This window comes from Seriola dumerili, unplaced genomic scaffold (genome assembly GCF_002260705.1).
Source record: "Seriola dumerili isolate Sdu_G_001 unplaced genomic scaffold, Sdu_1.0 BDQW01000322.1, whole genome shotgun sequence".
Taxonomy (NCBI): Eukaryota; Metazoa; Chordata; class Actinopteri; order Carangiformes; family Carangidae; genus Seriola; species Seriola dumerili.
The window spans coordinates 3192714-3211678 of NW_019174577.1; the positions used below are offsets into that span (position 1 = coordinate 3192714).

The window sequence follows — 18965 nt, forward strand, 5'->3', positions numbered from 1 at the left end:
CTGAGTAAATGTGCTGAAGTAACTTATAACCGCTGCAAATCATAAATGGTAAACAATTGCTCATTGAGATGATAAATGTGTTTACTGTCGTTTTATTAACTTAAACATCAGAACCTTTTTCAGACAACTGACATCATTTAGACCCAAGGCCCTGTCAACCATCAGTTTCGACTTGGTATCTCTTCTTCCTGTGACAATATTAAAATTGAAAGTGTCGCTGTGGTGGACAGCTGGATGTTCATCTAGGCTCAAATTAGCGCTCAAGTTCAAACACAGCAGTAAGGACATCGCAGGCTAAATCCCACCAGCCTTTGTAGGGACAGATGGCCCTTTAAATCACTGTAGGTGCACTGCTACAGTATGTGGCTCCTCTGAGAGGGCTGATGGACCCACAGCAGCAGCAGCAGCGATGTTTTCCACAACACATGCATCACGTTGTAGAACACACTCACCACTTGCTGAAATGTAAACAGACAAGTCACACGAGGAAAAGAAATGACAGATGTATAATGACGTCGAAAGATATCAGTCAGTGAAAAACTGGCACTGAGCAGGTGTGTCCTCCCGAGTCACCTGCAAACCACTCAACCACCCACTTCAGATGTGGAACAAAGTTGAAAAAAGGAATCTCCTCAATGTGGCCTTGACACTTCAAAACCCCTCATAAATTAATCTAAATGAATTTGTGCGTCATTGTGAGGATAGTTCCCAGAAGGTCAGAGGTTACTCCAGGTCAGCGGTATTGAGGGTGCGGCTGCAGAGGCAGATGGTGCAGCCCATCACTCCAGACAGAGTCAGGATAGCCAGCAGGATGGCCCACCAATGAGCCTGCGGAGAAAGACAAATGAAAAAGACTATTGTACAAACATTGTCTTGTCATTATGGTTTTTTGTGTTACTCCAGTTTGGATTACTGTTGGTTGACTGTATTTCTTAGCCAGATGTTTGGCAAGTTATTTAAGTGTTCCCCTTCACCCCGCTGAGTTAGCATCAGTGCTTCTTCCATTGACTGGAAGTGCAGCTGGAATTATTCACAAATGCAACCAATGACATTTAGATCATCACTTGAGCTGTAAACATCTGTTTTCATTGAGTAATGTTGTAATACTAACAACCTGCACAATGTTTATTGAGTCAAATATGATTAAATATTGCATTAAATGCACTGAAATTCAACATGTCAAGACTTAAACATGGTCATTTCTGTCAAAGTAGCTCACTGCTACTACTACCCACACACTTTTAAGACAACGTTAGGGCAGTTTGCAACAAGTTGAGTTTGAAAAAACAACAAAAAAACAAAAAAAACAATTACTTGATGTAATGTTTTTGGTGTCATATTCTTGGTTGAACTTATGAACTTGCACTGAAAACCCACACTTATGCAATGCAGTAAATACTTGGTATGATGTAGTGCACTCCCATGTCCATTACTTGTTTAATTACTTGCATCTTTGGGGAACTACATCACTACAAAAGATTGATTGATTAGAAGGATCAGCCAACGGGATCAGTGTCATCAGTAGTTTCACGCATAAGAGTCAGCGACACAGGTATGGAGAAAAAACACAATGAAGCGAAGGGTCAATTCTGACTCCAGTGAAGCGGATGGCTGATCCTTGCAGTGCTCTTAAACCCAAATGGGCATTCCTGATTCTCCATGCTGTCGTGAGAAACTGAACCTCAAAGGCAGCTACAACTTAAACACTGAAGACAGCTGAGCATCCTGACAGGAAGTTTAACAAACACAGTGAGCTGCGCCGAAGATGTGACCTCAGACAAACATCTGCTGCTTCCTTACAAAGATGATTTCCTCAGTTATAGCACGAGGTGAGGAATCATTTTTCAACCACATAATAGTAATGCTGAAGCCTCTAGTCTGACCTGATGACCAATAACCACTGATCAGGACATTTGAGTCAGTGGGGCAGCTTGAAATCTATAAAGTTAATACATGACGACCTAATTGAGAATAAACGTTTTTGAAAAAGTAAATTAAAAAGAAAGTAAAATATCTCATCTAAATTTAGGATTAGACTTTAATTGGAGTCAGTCATTACAGTATTACTGTATTTTATGCAATTGTGCTTTTTAAACTGAATTATAGGAGACATGCCTGACTGTAGCAGTTCCCTGTAATTCCATTTAAGAATTAAGAAATCAATATTCTTCACCTTCATTGTGACATGCCCTCCACGGCTTAATGTCTGAATGCTGAATATACTATCAGACTAATCATAAGAAACCTTCACCTTCATCCACTCTGCTACATCACTGAAGTCCTCAAATTGGAAAAAAGAGTTCTTCAGTCGTGCGATGGGGCCGTCTGCATCCAGCAGGCGACACACGTGGAATTTATCGCAGTAACCTCGGTTTCCAGAGCACGGAGCCCCACCGACCAGCGGCATCGCTTTTCTCTGAAAGTGACGAGACAGCACGGAGGAGGTGGTGCTGGCACAAGTCTCAGGCTTATCTGCCGTAGACAGCAAGAAAAAATAATTACAACACAGAAGAATAAATATTTGTGTTGAATGTGAAAATTTCTGTCAATGACATCCCCTGGTGGTAGTAGAATTTTTGTACAATTGTGTCTACAAAACTAAAGCACTTAATAATGCAAAAGGTGTATTTAACCTCTTTAAAGCACTGATACCGGACTCCTGAATAAAAAGTTTGCCCACTCACATTTCTTGCTAAAATGTGATATTCAAATCTCCTTTACAAAACATGTTATTCCACCTACATGACCATCACATCAGACGGCGTCTCTTGTAGTGCTTATGACGTTGTCTAATGGAAAACAATAATGTATGTGGGTGACCTCCGTACAAATTGACCCAGGCTGTTTTGTTGGGCCACAAAGTGTAAACACATTCCTCGGTATTGGAGCACACACGGGCTCATGGTTACCGAGCTGCTGGCAGCACATGTGGCATTTCTCCTTCATGGAGTCTCCTGGACAGTCACACTGCTGCAGGCGGTGCTTCACACACACAGACTCAGCACAGACCTGCAGAGAGAAGCAGAGGAAGAGAGGAGATGGACCTTCTGTAAATTATGTTGGTGCATTACAGTATATAAAATAATATAAAAACAATATACATAAGTGTACAAGATTTGTAGTTAAATCGTGTGTTGCTGAGCTCCAGTGCCGCTCAGATGTAGAGGTGTACATCAGGGTGTGTCAGTACGTCGTGACGTCACTGTTGGGTGCAGTTACAGGTGCAATAAAACCACACCCAGGTGAAACAGACTTTAAACTCTGGACCAGCGACAGCAGTGAAACACTGCTCAAATTTATTTACCCGGGCTTTTGGGAATCTAGGGCAGTTTAATCTTGGGCAAACACACGGACAATGTGCATCACATATGTGGTTTTAGAAGTTGTGTTTAGTTCAAGCCTGTTTTCCTGTTTTCTGTTCACTCATTTGATTCTCAGGACTTAAACATTAAGTCATTTGAAATAATTTAGCATTCATTTGGCTATTATAAACAAAACAACACCTTTATTTGTGGATCCGTTTTCTTAGATCTTTACATTCACACATCCCCACAAAAGCCTTTCTCTAGTTCCATGTTCATGGATCAGGTCATGAGAAGTTAGCACACATAGCACCTCTGGAGAAAAATATTACGCAATGAAGAAACATTCACAGTTGGAGTGAATTCCTCCCCAGAGGACAATTTATCATCTGTAGCTAATGAGGGTGTTACACACTATTGTCTTGTGTTATCACAGATCTTCTCAGTAATTCTGTGTTGTAATACTGTTTTTGTTCACGAATAAAGTGGGTCGTGAATACGCTCACTGGATGGTGAATCTACTGGTAAATACCCGATTGTCAACTTCAGAATTTCACTTAAAGATGATACAGAATTATTTTTGCAGAACAACGATAATAAGAAAACAGTCAGGAAACAGCCAATAGACGCACAGTAGCATGGCTTTTAAAATGGCTTCATATAGATAAAGCTGTTGGTATCCTCCTTTACATAAAGGTATTAGAAGACTTAGTGTGATATAACTAAAAGCTCCAGAACAGCATCTAAATGGACCTTACTGTGTGACTGTTTTGGCATCGGCTGTTTCCAAGTTCAAGAATGATCTGAAATGCAACATAGCTAATACATTTTTCTTTCAGGACCAACTTTGCAACATCGCTGCACACTTTGCCTTGTTGTTGGGCAACAGAGTTGAACCGTATTGTCACACTGTGGTGTAGTGGATGTGGTTGCCTCACCCCGTTCAGGCAGACACGTGTGCCCTGACTGCAGACGGTAAAGTTTTCCTTGGCGCTTGGCTCGGGACAGAGCGGGGAAAGGCCTGAACACACACTCTCCCTCTGACAGTCAGTTTCCTCATCACAGGTCTGACTGGCCGGCTTAAACCCGCAATCATGACTGCAGCACAGGCCCTGACTCGGACTGATGGATGGATGAGTGAAAGGACGTCGTAAACATACAGTGAGGGCGACAGATACACATGAGAGCCACACATAAACAAAATAGAGACACACCTAGAAGATAGGATGTCAGAAAAAAATAGTTCAGATGAAAGGTTGACACGAATGCGATGTGCTGTTTTAATTAAAAATGATGAAAGAAATATGCTACCTTTCAAACTGAAAGCAATGCCAACGTCTTATGATCACCTTTTATTACATTTTATGCACACTTTGATGGTGTGTATACTTTTACGTATCCAGTACCTGCAGACTTTACCAGGCTTGAGGCGACACTGGACTCCTACAGGCTCTTTAGCGCTGTAGCAGCAGGGGTCTGTGTCGTTGTGACCGACATCACACTCCTCATCTTTCTCTACAATCTGGTTTCCACAGATGGGCTGATTGCTGACTGGCCCGAAAAAAAAAAAAAGAGCAGACAAGCAGATAAGCATACACAAGTAAAGACACACAAAGTGAAGACAAACTATAGGCCTAACTATTTACAATGAATAATGACAGTGTAAACATTTGGCCCAGATCTGCACAGCTCAACAGGCAACATGCAGGTGCATGTTGTCGTACGTTTTCCTCCTCACCCACAAAGCAGTCGTCCTTCTTCAACTTAAGCATCTTGCTGATGTGCTTGATGCTGCAGTGGGAGAATTTTTCATTGTTTTCACGCACCTCATCTGTGGCGTGAGGGAACATCAGGTACCTGCCTTTACCACCAGAGGAACCAAGATTCCCGCAGTTAGAGCCCTCGTCGTGCTGAAACACAGACAAAATATTAGAAAATGAAAGTTCAAATTATATCTCTCTTGATACATTGTGCATGTTGACACTGAGTGAATAGAAATTGAAACAGCAGGGGGAAACAAATGATCTAACCCATGCTGAAACAGTTTGTTTTCCTCTTAACCACAGATGATGGAATTAACTCCATTTGTTGCTGTAGCCTGTTATAGGAAATTGCAGACAGTCAAAATGTTTTCAGTAATGTCCACGGACAGTGGAAGATGGTGCCTGTAACAGCAGCTATATTACAGATCCTTTCTGACTTTTAAAGTTATCTTTGTTATAGTTTCAAATCCAAAGTGGAGCCTCTCGACAGTCAAAAGCTTTCTCTGGAATCTGATGGCCCTGAAAGAGCAGAGGAATGTCGTGTTCCATATGTGGGACATCAGGGACAGAACAAAGAGCTCCTCCAGCTTTACTCCGAGATACATTTGTGAAACATTCCCTTGAACGCCTCCTCCCTGCATGTCAGCGTGTATATGATGGTGTGATGGTTTTATCAGTGGTATCAGTATCTTCTGGATGTCAAACTCACGGGTGAATTAAGAAACCAAAGCGTAGACTTGAAGTTAACATGGACACATGCAGAGAGAACATGTTCGGATGTGGGTGTTTCTGCATCTGTCCTTGGTTAGTTTGATGGATGTGAATGAAGTGCTAATTTTATAGTGCTCACTATGTTTGTCAATATCTTCGGTTCTGGGTTTGGCAGAGCACTACGCCACAGCTGTGCAGATGTTTTTGCAGTTTCTTAAGAATAGTATATCTATTTTATTATCTTTGTCTTCTGTTAACTTGTGTCAAATTTTCAGCCACATCTCATAAAGCAACTTAGTCTTGAATTAGGTTTCCACTGTAATGTCGTGCTTTGCCATGTTGTGGTCACTCAGCTAAAAACTCTGCAGACTTTAACCTAAAATTAACGAGCTGCACTGTTCACGAACACTGTTCCTCCTTTACTGCTACAGTCAGACTGACAACAAAAATGGTGGGAAGCACTAAGAAAAGGAAGAATGAGCGATTCTAATCCAACATAGTTTTTGGCAAATTCAGTGAATTTCTCCTCTTGGTCCACTAGCTGTCTGTTCTGTGTGTGTGCTGAAAAAAATCTGGTGTTGCAACACAGCTCTGGCTTTATAAATGTGAAATAAACAAAGTGTTGCAGACCAAGTCACACAACACTATTCCGACTAGTCAGCAATAGGGGGCATTGATGCTTGTGCACAAGACAAGGGAAAGAAGAAGAGAAGAGGGGAGGGGGAGCAAAATAGGGTAAATAACGGGAGTGTGATTATGGTGTGTACCACACAATATAACCATATTGTCAAGAAGGAGAGATGGCCGAGGAACAGCCAAAGAGTAGACGGTCAGAGGAACAAAAATTTAAAAAAAGAAAAAAGAAAAAGCTTTCCAATGGTGGAGACTGTATGGTTGGACTGTGAAAGAACTTCAGCACTGGACTTATCCACTGGGACAGGCCTGCAGCCTGAATGACAGGCACACAGGGAGGGCCACTCAAGAGACTGACGGTGTGGGTAAAAACTTTAGAGATGTTTTGACGTTGCACTGGCCCACCGGGATTGTCCCGGTAGTCGTGATGGCCAGTCCGAATATGGTGGAGAAACCCTGAGAGAAAGGCATGAAGACGGATGCAGAGGTTGCTCTGTTTAGTCAGTTAGTTATTTAGTTTTGTTACATTTCATAAAGCCACTAGGTCGCTTTTATTTTGTGCTGTTGTTCTTGTGATAGCTGTCACAAACAATCTAAACAACTATTTCTTGCTAGTTTTTACTCCATTGTTTGTGTTCATGTTGTTTGTTTCATGACATTTTATATTATAAGGTTTGTTTTGCTTCAGCTATGAGAAAGAGCATCCACCAAGACGCATCGGATGAATTCCACCATTGTGTTGTTGCTGTGCCCTGGGACTGAGCTTCTAAAGGAGCACTGAAGGGAGGGGTGTATTTGTTTTGCTGTTGAGTTCGAATATCAACAGTCTCTCTCCAGAATTGCTTCCTCCACCTTTAATCGGCAGTTTTATTATTTAACTGTTTATTTATTATTGTTTATCTGGTTCCGGTTACTCCCATGTGAGAATATGATGCTTTGATGCTATGATTGTAAACTGAACATTGTTAGATTTTGGACTGTTGGTCAGACAACTGAAGCCCGCCACCATACCTACCACAACTCTCAGGTGAAGCTATTCATGTGCTTTTTCCAACCTGTCTGGCCTGAAAACAATGTGACATGCCTTTTCACAGGCGCCTGGACACCAGGCCAGAGCAGGAGAACTCATGGTAGTTTAACTTATAAAAAGCCTGCGGGGTCTGACATAGCAGAACTAATCTGCTCAGGAACGCCTCAGAGGACTCTTTGGTCTGAGCAAGTGTGAATAACAGAAGCCAGGGTGAAAGGAGATGGAGAAGCACGGCTGGCATTTTACGCAGTGGGACAAAGGTTGCAGGTGTTTGCAGTTGTCACAAATGGCGAGAGGTGCATGCATTTGTGTGTACACATAAGCTGTGTGTTGATATGGTAGAAGTGGAGGATTTTTTATGGGCTAGCTTGTGAGAATATACCAGAGAATATAAGAGATCCTCCTGCTCCCTCATTTCCGATTATCCAGTGATAGTGAGCCAAGGGTTCATATCAAACAAACCAGTCATTAAAAGCCAAGGCCTCCAATGCCCACATAAGTGAATCATTCACAGACACTTTGTTCTGGTGTAGTGCAAACAGCCATGTTTGTGAGAATATTCGAAGTAAGTCTAAAATCTGAATCACAGAGATTCATCGTGTTGAATTATCATTAATACATATCAATATATCAATATATCATTATTACACAAACCCGCATGCTCTCGTGTAGGACTAACATGTTTGAACTCCTGGTCACTGAGGCCCTGGAGGGGATTTACAGTAAAACTGGGCAAAGTTTAACAGACATCTGAAATACTACACTCAGCTGAGCAAATGCACAAATCAGGTAGCAGATATTTCGCAATATTGTTATTATCTTTTTCTCTTTTATGATATTAATGTTGATGTGATTGGGTTGGTAGTTTAGTTATGTTTTTTCATTGTTGCTACTTCCCCAGTGCTGTATAAAAAGAGTACCAGGTGTTGACAATCTGTTTTTACAGTTTTTACTGTTTCCACCTTGATGAAGACTTTGTGGGGTTGAAATCGGGTGGTTTTTCAACCAATATGCCTGATTGAAGGCTTTTAATACATCTTGTCTCCTTCCTAAGAGTGTCTGAAGAATAACATTAAGCTAGCCACATAGGCTACTGTGGTTGCCTGTTAAACCACAATGTCTCATTTACAGTTTCTTTCTGAACAAGTGATGTAAATAATTGTTTACATTCATGAGTTGTTGCTTTTTCAAATAGACAGTCTGTAATGACATATTGATTAGATTTTTTAGTTACTTGCCCCACACTGCTTGTCAGCTGTATGACATTAAAAGATATTTTAAAGTTTTAAAGTAATACTTCGAGTTATTTGAAGTTGGGTTATGTGAGGTACTTTTACATAGTCAAATTATTACCTGCAGTAGATTCGGATCAGTGCACTACTAGTTCAGAGAAGCTACTGTCACACCGCATTGAGGTCTAGGTAGGGTTTTGTCCCGTCTCCGTGTTTTGTCTTGTCATTTCCTGTTTTAGTTTGAAAAGTAACTCTCCTCTCGTTTCAGGTCACTTGCCCTTCCTCATGTGTCTCGGTCTGATTGCCCTCTGAGTGTTTTCACCTGTTCCCCTTGCCCAGTGTTTAAATAGTCGGTGTCTCCCTTTGTCTTGTGCCAGTGTGTTTCGTCTGCGTGCGTGCACCCCAGCTCTTCGTCACAGCGTTCCTGAAGTTTTGTGTTCTTCTTCCTCCAAGTGAGAGTTTTGAGTTGCAAGTTTATATCCTAGTTTAGTTTCATAGTTAAGGATTTCATAGCCTTTTGTTTCCTCCGTGTGGAGTGATCTTTTGTTTACTTACCTATTATAGAGTAGAGCCTCCAGTTGGCTGGGGAGTTTTTTTATTTACAGATAATGTTTAATAGCCCATTGTGTTTTCCTCCTTTAGTGGAGTGATTATTATTTTGATGTTTTTCATAGCCTCATGTATAGTGAGGGCTAGGTTTATAGCCTATTTATTTCTCCAATTGGAGGCACTCTGACGAGACAATAAAAACAGTCAATTGAACCCTGCATCTGTGTCCTGAGTCCTTGCCTGGTCGTGACAGCTACCTGACAAAAGATGACCGATGTGCTGCTATGGACGGGGCCAGCTGCAGAAACATGTTTTAGCCACTTTAAACAAAAATGCATTTAACTACCAGAGTCCTACACACAAGCACACCTATGCTGCTACTCTGAATCTACTATAGGTAATACATTGACCATGTATAAACACCTCGCACACCCCTAGGTCAAACCTGAACTATCCCTTTAAAACTGAGGTTTCCAATTTTGAAAGGATACAATATTTGGTTTCTATTTCAGGGTGGAATGTGTTGAAAACACTTCACATCATCATTTAGTTGCTTGTATTCTTAAAATTTCAAATACCAGGTGCGTGTCAGGGAAGACATTGTGTGCAGTGCAGTGTTCGGTTTGATTGTCTAAAAGTGGACTGAGTGGATTTCTGAGCATCAGGCAGATTAAGGTGAAGAGGGTGTGGCGTAAAGGATGGCGACTGACCGGAGATCCCAGGCTGTGGCCGAGTTCGTGAGCAAAGGTCAGCTGGACGAGTCGAGTAGGCAGGAACTGTCCGAAGTTCTGAATTGTGACCAGACCTGTGTTCAGGGTGGCGGTCTGGCCGTTACGCAGGGTGGTTTGTTTTGAACATATTCCTCCCCAGTTACCTGAATAACAAAGAGATGAGAGGATAAACATGGAGCTGGCAGGTTTGATGCTACCAAGGATAAAATTCCTGTGAGGTCCTATATAGTAAATAACAAGTGAAATAAATAATGAGTAAAATGTAAATGTGTTTAAAAAGATGTTGTCCAGGTAAATAAAAGGTTAAAAAAAAAACTTTGAGAGGGGCTGGAAGCACATCGACTCTTACATTCAAACTCTCGCTCTCTGTACTGACAAGGTTTTTTGGTTCCTCTTGCCTCCCTGCGAGTTGACAGAATTGATTCCTTAGGTATGTGACGTATGAAGTGGCTGTCTGAAGTTTTTTTTTTTGAGACTGTCATTATTAGGCTGCAGTTCCAAGGTGGAAATACTCAGTCATAGCATTGACTGCTTATGGCTCATGATATGTTTTGAATTATATAAAAAACATCATATAGACAAGGTTAAAAACTCTATTTTCATTGGAGGGGCTCTTTAATGATTGAATGACTTGGTCTTAAACACTGTGTGTGTGTTAGTATTACTGCTGCCATTGCAATATGTTTCTCATGCGTTGTGATCTTGTCTCTTTTGCTATTCATTACTGTGTATGGGCAACCAATCCAATTTTACAATTATTAATTCCAATTATCTCTTAATGTAAAGAGCAAAGTCTAAGCATCCGTTACTCCACAATTTGTGGTTTATGTATTTTACCATCTATAGCTCAGAGCAGGTATTGCACAGCAAGATATATATGATGATCGCACATAATTCCTACTGCAACAAAAGGGTTGAAATGTAGACTTAACAGGCCCAACAAAAAAGAGAGCTGCAGACCTAATGAAAACATACCTACTTCTCACTTTGCAGGGCAGCATGGTTGCATAACTGACCGTGTGCTACTGGACATACCCTAAACCAACAATGTTTTCCTGAAGTGTTATCAACCTGTGAGGCCCCCGGGGACAGGGAGGTGCAGACAGACATGCCAGCAGACCTCCTCTAGCCTGCACAGACATTTGGCCTCCAATGGCCTCCATTGCCTTTGGGTTTATGTAATATTCCTGAAAGCCATTCCCACAATGACTAACACCTGGCCACATTCACATGGATGGGTGGCTGGGCTGTGACATCATCTTTCAGCAGACCAGCCAGATGACTAGTTCTACAGAAACCAGTCCTATTGGTCAAACTGAGCACCTATGATATGGTTCTTTAGACTACTTCTCTTCCCCCAGGACTTAAGTTTAATAAAACCATTCCTTAAATTTGTGACATTTCTTGATTCAAAACAAGATGCATGCAAAAAAAAAACTAAATACTGAACCTAGAAAAATGATGACCTCCGATATCTTTAATGTAAGCCCAATAAATGTTTCAGTGCTCTGCCTTATCCATCATGATTTTCTCAGCAATCATTGCCACCACCATTTTAACTCAATCCGCTACTGTGGGAGTAATTTCCATGCGTCCATTCTGTCACTTCATTGGTTCCATCCATTTGTACACATGTGTGTTTCAGATTGGAGGTCTCAGCAGTTCACATGCAGTCACATGACTTTTATGTAACACCTCTTACACAATGTGGTCAGCAGCACCAACATTTTGGTGGGTGCATGTCTGTTCCATATATTCAGCGCCGTTTCAGAGAAATCTGAGTTCACAGGATGTCCCACAGGACTATGGGAACCAGTCGTGGGCATCTGGATCTCCCATTGGCATGTTTGTGTTACACAGTGGGCGTAAGTGTGACGTCCAGGAACGATGAGGGACAGTTAGAGGTCAAAAAACAAAAACAAAAGTGCCTCCTATCTCTGCTGTTGTAGAAACAATGAGGGTACTGTAAGGGCTAGGAGCGAAGACAACACCGTCACACTACCATCATATGTCAGGTGAAGGAGGCCGAGAGAGACGATACAGTAACCTGAGACTATTTTATCCCTCTGTATTGATCCCACAAGATGGCTTGTGCCAGAAATGGGATGGCACAGTGAGACTTTTTAAGCTTTAGAGGAGAAGTTAGAACAAAATAAAAGCCATTGTCATTATTAATAGTACTCCTCACTGTTAAAAACCAAAAGATATATCCACAAACTGCCAAGCAAGACTCCCCCGGCAGGATAATCAAGAATTCTGGATGCATTTCTCCAGCGTTCCCCGCTTTTGACCTAAAATGGCCCCCCTGATGGGCTATTCAAGGAGCTGGGTTTCCTAGAAAGAGCATTACTTTGGAAGCCCGGCTGTGGTTTTTGGCAGCGCGAGCAGAGAGGAGCTATGACTTTGACCCCTCCTCCTTCTCGTCTTAGCCACAGAAAGGAGCCGTAATGAAAGACTCCTATTATTGGCCCACTGGATAAACACGGTCCGGAGAAACAAACAGTCCTGTGGATCACTTGCACCCAATGCACACACACGAAGACAAACAGAAACAGAAACAAGACACATACACACAGTAACACCCACTTAAATATACATATTTGATCACATAGTATCAATTAACATTAATGACAACATTAACATTGTAGACAAACATATAAAGATACACACACATGTGCACACGCACACTCACGCACACACACCACACACACACATGCACACACACACACACATACACACACACACACGCACATGCACACACACACACACGCACATGCACACACACACGCACACACACACACACACACACACACACAAACACACACACTCATGAGCAAAGATTCATTCACACGGTGTATGAACAATCAAACAATAGTAAAGGGGGTCTTTCCTTTCCTTTGATAAACACACGAGGGGAGTCTGGGTGTCCTAATATCACCTTTAACAAGAAAAACACACCGGTCAGAGTTCTCAGAAAACTACAGTCACTACTCTGGGAATCAGCCAGAAGTACTGTAAATAATAATAACTGCATCCGGTGACTTTCCATCACTGCTTCCAGTGTGAGGGGTCAGTGACCTTCACTGTATTGTGAGACTAATTTGACCTTTTCTTTGCTGAAAACAAAAGACTTAATGTGTCTGGAATGCAGCACGGGTCTTATTCAAGCTGGGTCTTATTCATTGTGAGTTTCTGCTCCACAGTAATGAATGATTTTACTGCCAGATTTCATTGGTAAGATCTGGTGGCAACTTCACAAGCAACAAGAATTATAAGTTGATCTGAGAGGTGACAAATAATTCTTCAGCTTTATGGTAAAATTGAAACCGCTTATTTAAAAAAGAAAGTATGTGAATCATCGGCTAATCTTTGTTGATAAAGGAAGCACCATTGTAAAACGTAATTTACAACAGATTTGTAAATCATTTACATTTTGTTGCTCATTAGACTCTTGTGATGATTTGCTATTTGCTGTGTATTTATGACATTGTTGAACTTCCAACTTTTTTTGTCCTTATTTCAAAGCTGACAGTAGAGAGGCAGGCAGGAGGTGACAAGAGAGGAAGAGGGCTATGACATGAGAAATAAGTCCACTGTCTGAATCAACATACAGTATATGGTATTAACTCTTTGGCTAGCACATGAAGACAGGTTGTTCTTTTGAAAAAAAATAGCACAAAAAATATGAAAGTCGAATCTAAGGCCATAAACTGAATATTATAGTCATGTAACTTTTTACAGGGTCAAGCAGGCACAACACTGAGTGGTAAGGTTATTTACAAATCAACATTTTGACGATATATATTTATGGTAACATACTCCCCTGACACTGCAGTGATTCCAGCCAGCAGTCTAAAAGCCCCTCAACAACACAGAGCATATTGTGTGGAAAATTACTATCTGTTCCTCAGGTAGTCTCAGGAGAAGACGGAATTTTACTGGTGAAAAAGCTTGAGATGTTTCGGCCCCAACCCCCCAACCCTCCGCTGATGTATGAACACACAACTTGGAGAGGTTAGGGGAGGAGTCTGGTGTGATTGATGGGGGTTGTGTGTGTGTCTACATGTGTGTGCACGGTGCACCCTGCTATAGCTGCAGGGGCATCGGGGTCTTTGAGTTTAGGGCCCTGTGATTAAAGGGCTTTCTATTACCCAAGACCACTGATAAAGTGGGGAAGTAGGTGATGGAGACGTTGGGGTTGAGCGTATCTGTTTCTGGAGGTCAAACATTATCCATGGTTAATGCTCTGCTCTCTCTCTGGGGCGGTCACATGAGACTGAGAAGTCACAACAATGTCACTGCCACTATGAATGTACAATGTGTGTGTGTGTGTGTGTTTGTGTGTGTGTGTGTGCCTCACGTGAGCTGTCACCATGGTGATCATGCTGTGGAATGCAGTCACCAATCCTCACCAAGACGTCTGGGAGTGGTGCGTGCGTCCTACGTATGTGTGTGTGTGTGTGTGTGTGTGTGTGCGTGTGCTTCCTAATCACATGGTGGTCTGCTCTCACGCCCCTCAGTTTAGCCAATCAAAAGCTGCATATGAGACAATGTCATAGAAACAAGCAGGAAGATCCTCCTGTCTTGACGATTCCCACATATGTGTCCAACTTCCTCCAGCACAACAACAACACTACACACACACACACACACACACACACACACACACACACACACGCACACACAGTCAGTCAGTCAGTCAGTCACCAGACCTGCCTGACATTCAGAATAATTCTGTTGTTTCATGTTAATTCTCTTGTAATCATATTGACCTAAAATTGTGGATCTAGTTCATCAAACAGTATGACCTAAAAATTAAATGTTGACTGAAAATGTGTGAAAGTTCATTTCAAACTTCAAACTGCCATCATTAACATCTAATAACAAATTCAGTAGCATTAAAGTTTCCCACAGGAAATATTTCATATCTTCATATTTCATGCAGACATGGTTTGTAATGTGAGTTCACAGGGGAGTTCTAAAGGGCAAAATGCACATCACTATTTTTAAAAAGAACAGAAAGAAAATAAAAAAAACATTTCCTACTGCTTTGAGCCAACAGCAGAGGGTAAGGTTGAATAAAGGGACAGATTTATATGCAAATCACTTAGGATTGTTCATTGAGGAGTTTACTCACGTTTTGCTTTTGGTCTTTCAAACCAAAACACTGCTTCTATAACAGGCCTGAAATGGAAGCTGTATAATTCCTGGAGCTCTGCGTGCCATAACATCAAGTGATCCAGGAAAACTAAGGTTGGCTTACATGCATTTGCACTGCAGTTTCAACACATTACTGCATATCCTTGGAAGATGCCTCTTATGAACTGTGGTGCACATTTGCAGAAGAGTTTCACATTTTCTTAATGCATATTTGTTTTGTTTTTTTATCGTCAGTGCAGTTGAATTCAATTCTGCACAATGCTTCACCCTGGATTCACCTCCTTCATGGGTCAAATAATTCACACTGATCTGGAAACTGTGAGTGTGTGTAGGAGTGTTTAATGTAGACACTTGTGTCACAGATGAAGGCCAGGGAGTCCTGGGAGCCAGAGAAGGAGCTACGCTTTGACAGCTGCGATTCACACAGAGATTAACACTGAGACACAAAGCAGGAAAACATTATTTCACTTTTCAAGTCTCATACTTTTTAACAAGGACAGACTGGTATCTTTTTCACATCTCTGTTTACCATGACATATGTTTTTTGGATAACCTTTTAAGTTTGTCTCTACTATTAAAGGTCTATATACTTTTAATTCATAAATGTGCAGACATGAAGTGAGAGTAATACTGTGGAACCATTAATCAGATGCCCATATTCAAATGTCCATTCACTCCTAGAAAAAGAAAGAGCGCTATCTTTCTTAACGATGTTACAAATTTCTATTTTAAATGATAAATGAAATAAATTAATAAATTAAATTTCCATCCGTCTTTTCAGAGCTGTGTTTTTTTTCTTAGTTTTTTGTCTTTTGTTGAATCCAACTACACAACAGTCGTGTAGTTATAGGCTGAATTCAAAGATGGGTGTGGTCCGACCCATTAGTACTGAGTACTCATGTAATAATGTAGAAATAACTACTACGTACTAACGGGTCAACATGTTGACGGGTGGCTGGAATGATCCCATCGCAAGATAGTTGGAAATGCACTCATTTGCTTTGTTGCCAGTTAGCTTAGCTTAGCAAAAAAATGGAAATGTTATGTTCTTTTAATCAGTCCAACAAAGAAAATGTAAAATTGTCAAGATATGGTTTTACAGAAGGTTATGTGCTGGACCATTTCTCGGCCGAAACTTGAACTATTCATTTAACTATTCACCACAAAGGTTGAGCCAACAAGTTAGACTGTGACAAAAACATACACAGTCAGTATGTCATGTTGAAATTATACAAAGTAATTAAAGAACAAGCAAGCAGCTTAAGTGTCTCATCCTCGGTGCAAGAGTTATTTCATATAAATCCCCAGAATGCAGCATTTAGACCCCAAATACAAATACATGTCAGCATTGCTACTTTAAATGTGTTTTCAGTGTGGGGAAAACTAAACCACCTTTTTAAACCTAGGGTTCTGCAAGGCAACTGTGCAAACCACTGCATACTGTGTATGTGTGTCACTTGTGTGAATCCATGCGTTTATGAGTTGTGCAGGAGGCCTACACATGTGACGCAGCGAGAGTGACTCACCAGTCTTGCCCTCCCAGGCGAGCCCCAGCACTCCGCTGTAGTCTCTGTTAGTGAGCAGGTAGGACAGACAGAAGTTGCCCCAGTTTTTCTCAGAGTACAGGCTCAACAGCGTCTCAGGCCCGATAAACAGAGGATTCAGAGGATCATTTTTATCCTCCTCCGTCATCACCTGGAGAAAGTGAGGCACACAAGGATACAAAAAATTACACCCCCCCCCCACAGCGCTGAGAAAGTAAGACTTATATTTCATTCATTTGGGGGCTGAGAGTCGGTCCTAGTTTGATTGTCACTGGTAGAAGAAGACATCTGAGCACCACCACTAATAATTATCTTAATCAGTGTCTCTCTCCAAAACCCTTCATTCCTGTTAACAAGGAGCTCACTGCGTGTTTGTGAATTAAGACGTGAATGAGTGACAGCCAGGATTAGTGGTTGTATGGAGTTATCAGTGACCTGCATCTGGGACAATGGTGTCATTGTTTGGGTGCAGAAGGATCTTACACTGAGGGATTTGACTCTGAAGTTGATCAGCTTGATTCCATCAAACTCCACCTTGTCGTAGATGTCATTCACAGCTTGTATGTAGGAGCTCACCTGAGAAAGATATGGGTTCATGTGAGAAAACAGTCGGATATATAGTCAGTAACAGTGTTTCTGGCTCTGGGTGGCTGAGGTTGACAACACAGAGCAACACAATGACTGCCAGACCAGCTTGACAATCACAAAACAGAATTTCACAGTAGACTTATCATTTTATACTTTTGAGTCTATACTTGACTCTCGTTGAACTGCTAATCCTGTTGTGCCAAAACATCTTTGACCATGTCTTGCTCATGATTCATAACAGCACCATGTCGGGTAATCTGTAAAGCAACGTTATCCACTGAGTGTTTCCATAGTGGGTGGCACAGCCCCTCACACATTCAGAGAGACACGTGCAACCCAGTCACATGCGAAGGCCTCAGAGGAGATGAACATACAGGAGCCTCCTGGGAAATTTCCACAGATGTAAAAATATATACCTTGGACTTACGAGTCCCTAAAACCAGGTCAGCAGTGACTGACACCAGCATTTCGTCTATTTACACTCAAAGATCACATCACGGCATCACTTACACCATATTTTCTCACCCGGTGCAACAAAGGTCTGGCACTGAACCAGGGACAACAGCTAGTGTGTGTGTTTGTGGTGGAAAGAATCTGAGGCGGGTGAGAGGAGGTGATGAGAGGACGGACAGCAGGAGGAGAGCTGGAGAGAATAACAGAGTGGCCGCAGAAATCAGCTAAGGACAGACTTACTCACTCACTGACTGACCTTGCTTTGACCAGTAAAAAATTTAATCAAAAAAACACAGATGCGAAACAAATTTCACGACAGAAAACACAGAAACCAAACTGAACCTGGCTCAGATCGTGAGAGCATGAATCTGACATAATTAGATAAGATTAAACATCTGTGCACTTATAATTTCATTTCAGATATGGAATGCAGTGACAAACAGCTCCTCTGGTTTAATTTAGAGGAAGTTAAATGGGTAATTATATTAATGTTGCTTCACTGGATTCTCATATCAGTATGTGGCTACACTCAATATCAGCAGAGCATCTCATGTGACCTCTAAGCCCCATTACAAAAGCTTTGCTCAGACAGAGAAACTTCAACACAGACAGACACTTCAATCACTGCTATGACTCTTATTGCACTGAAGCAATACAAGCATGCCAGCAGGCAGGCAGCCTTCACCACAGGTCAGCTAATACTAAAACCAGGATCAATATAAACTAAAAACTACTGAAAAATGATTTGATTTAGTCATTAACTCAACAGAACATTCCTCTGAAAATTGCATGAGTAGTGAAGCTCAGAGACTGCTGCAGTAATTTTGCTGCTCTAATAAGGTCAAAGGTCAAGAGTGCAGGACAAAGGGTTAGAATCTTTTTGACATTTTAAATGTCATAAGCCACTTCAGAGCCCACAGAGTCTATTAAATACCAGAGGGAGGTCGCTAAATCTTCAATAAGGGTTGTGTTATTTAAATTTCGTACAAAACTTCTACCAGTCTTTATCAGTCTGTAAGCTTCAGCTTGGCCTTAGCATGACAGTTTTATAGCTGCTGCTTCACACTGGGCAGAAGGGAAGGGACAGGAGGTTCTGGTGGCTCTGTGCCAGGTCTTTACACCTGGCACAAAGCTTCATTAAAATCTCTGGACTCCATGTGCCACCATGTTCTCGGAGAATAAGAAGATTCTCAACCTTCTCTCAGCTCCTGCCATGACAGCTGTGTGCATCTGTGCAGGGCCTGCATTTGGCCCTTTATTCAGCCTTGC

General features: G+C 41.6%; 1 protein-coding gene across 2 annotated transcripts in view; it reads right to left on the bottom strand.

Moving 5' to 3' along the window:
* Positions 1 to 92: 92 nt before the first annotated feature.
* LOC111232234 (disintegrin and metalloproteinase domain-containing protein 10-like) overlaps positions 93 to 18965 on the bottom strand; it is a 28249-nt gene continuing 9376 nt past the window's right edge. For both annotated transcript variants that reach the window (XM_022759656.1, XM_022759657.1), the window contains exons 7-15: positions 17139 to 17231; positions 16638 to 16806; positions 9931 to 10094; positions 5041 to 5212; positions 4709 to 4853; positions 4241 to 4424; positions 2910 to 3009; positions 2252 to 2472; positions 93 to 828 (exon numbers count right to left, since the gene is read on the bottom strand). In XM_022759656.1, the coding sequence (XP_022615377.1) occupies positions 724 to 828; positions 2252 to 2472; positions 2910 to 3009; positions 4241 to 4424; positions 4709 to 4853; positions 5041 to 5212; positions 9931 to 10094; positions 16638 to 16806; positions 17139 to 17231 (1353 nt within the window). In that variant the 3' untranslated portion in view covers positions 93 to 723. The remainder of the gene's footprint in view (positions 829 to 2251; positions 2473 to 2909; positions 3010 to 4240; positions 4425 to 4708; positions 4854 to 5040; positions 5213 to 9930; positions 10095 to 16637; positions 16807 to 17138; positions 17232 to 18965) is intronic.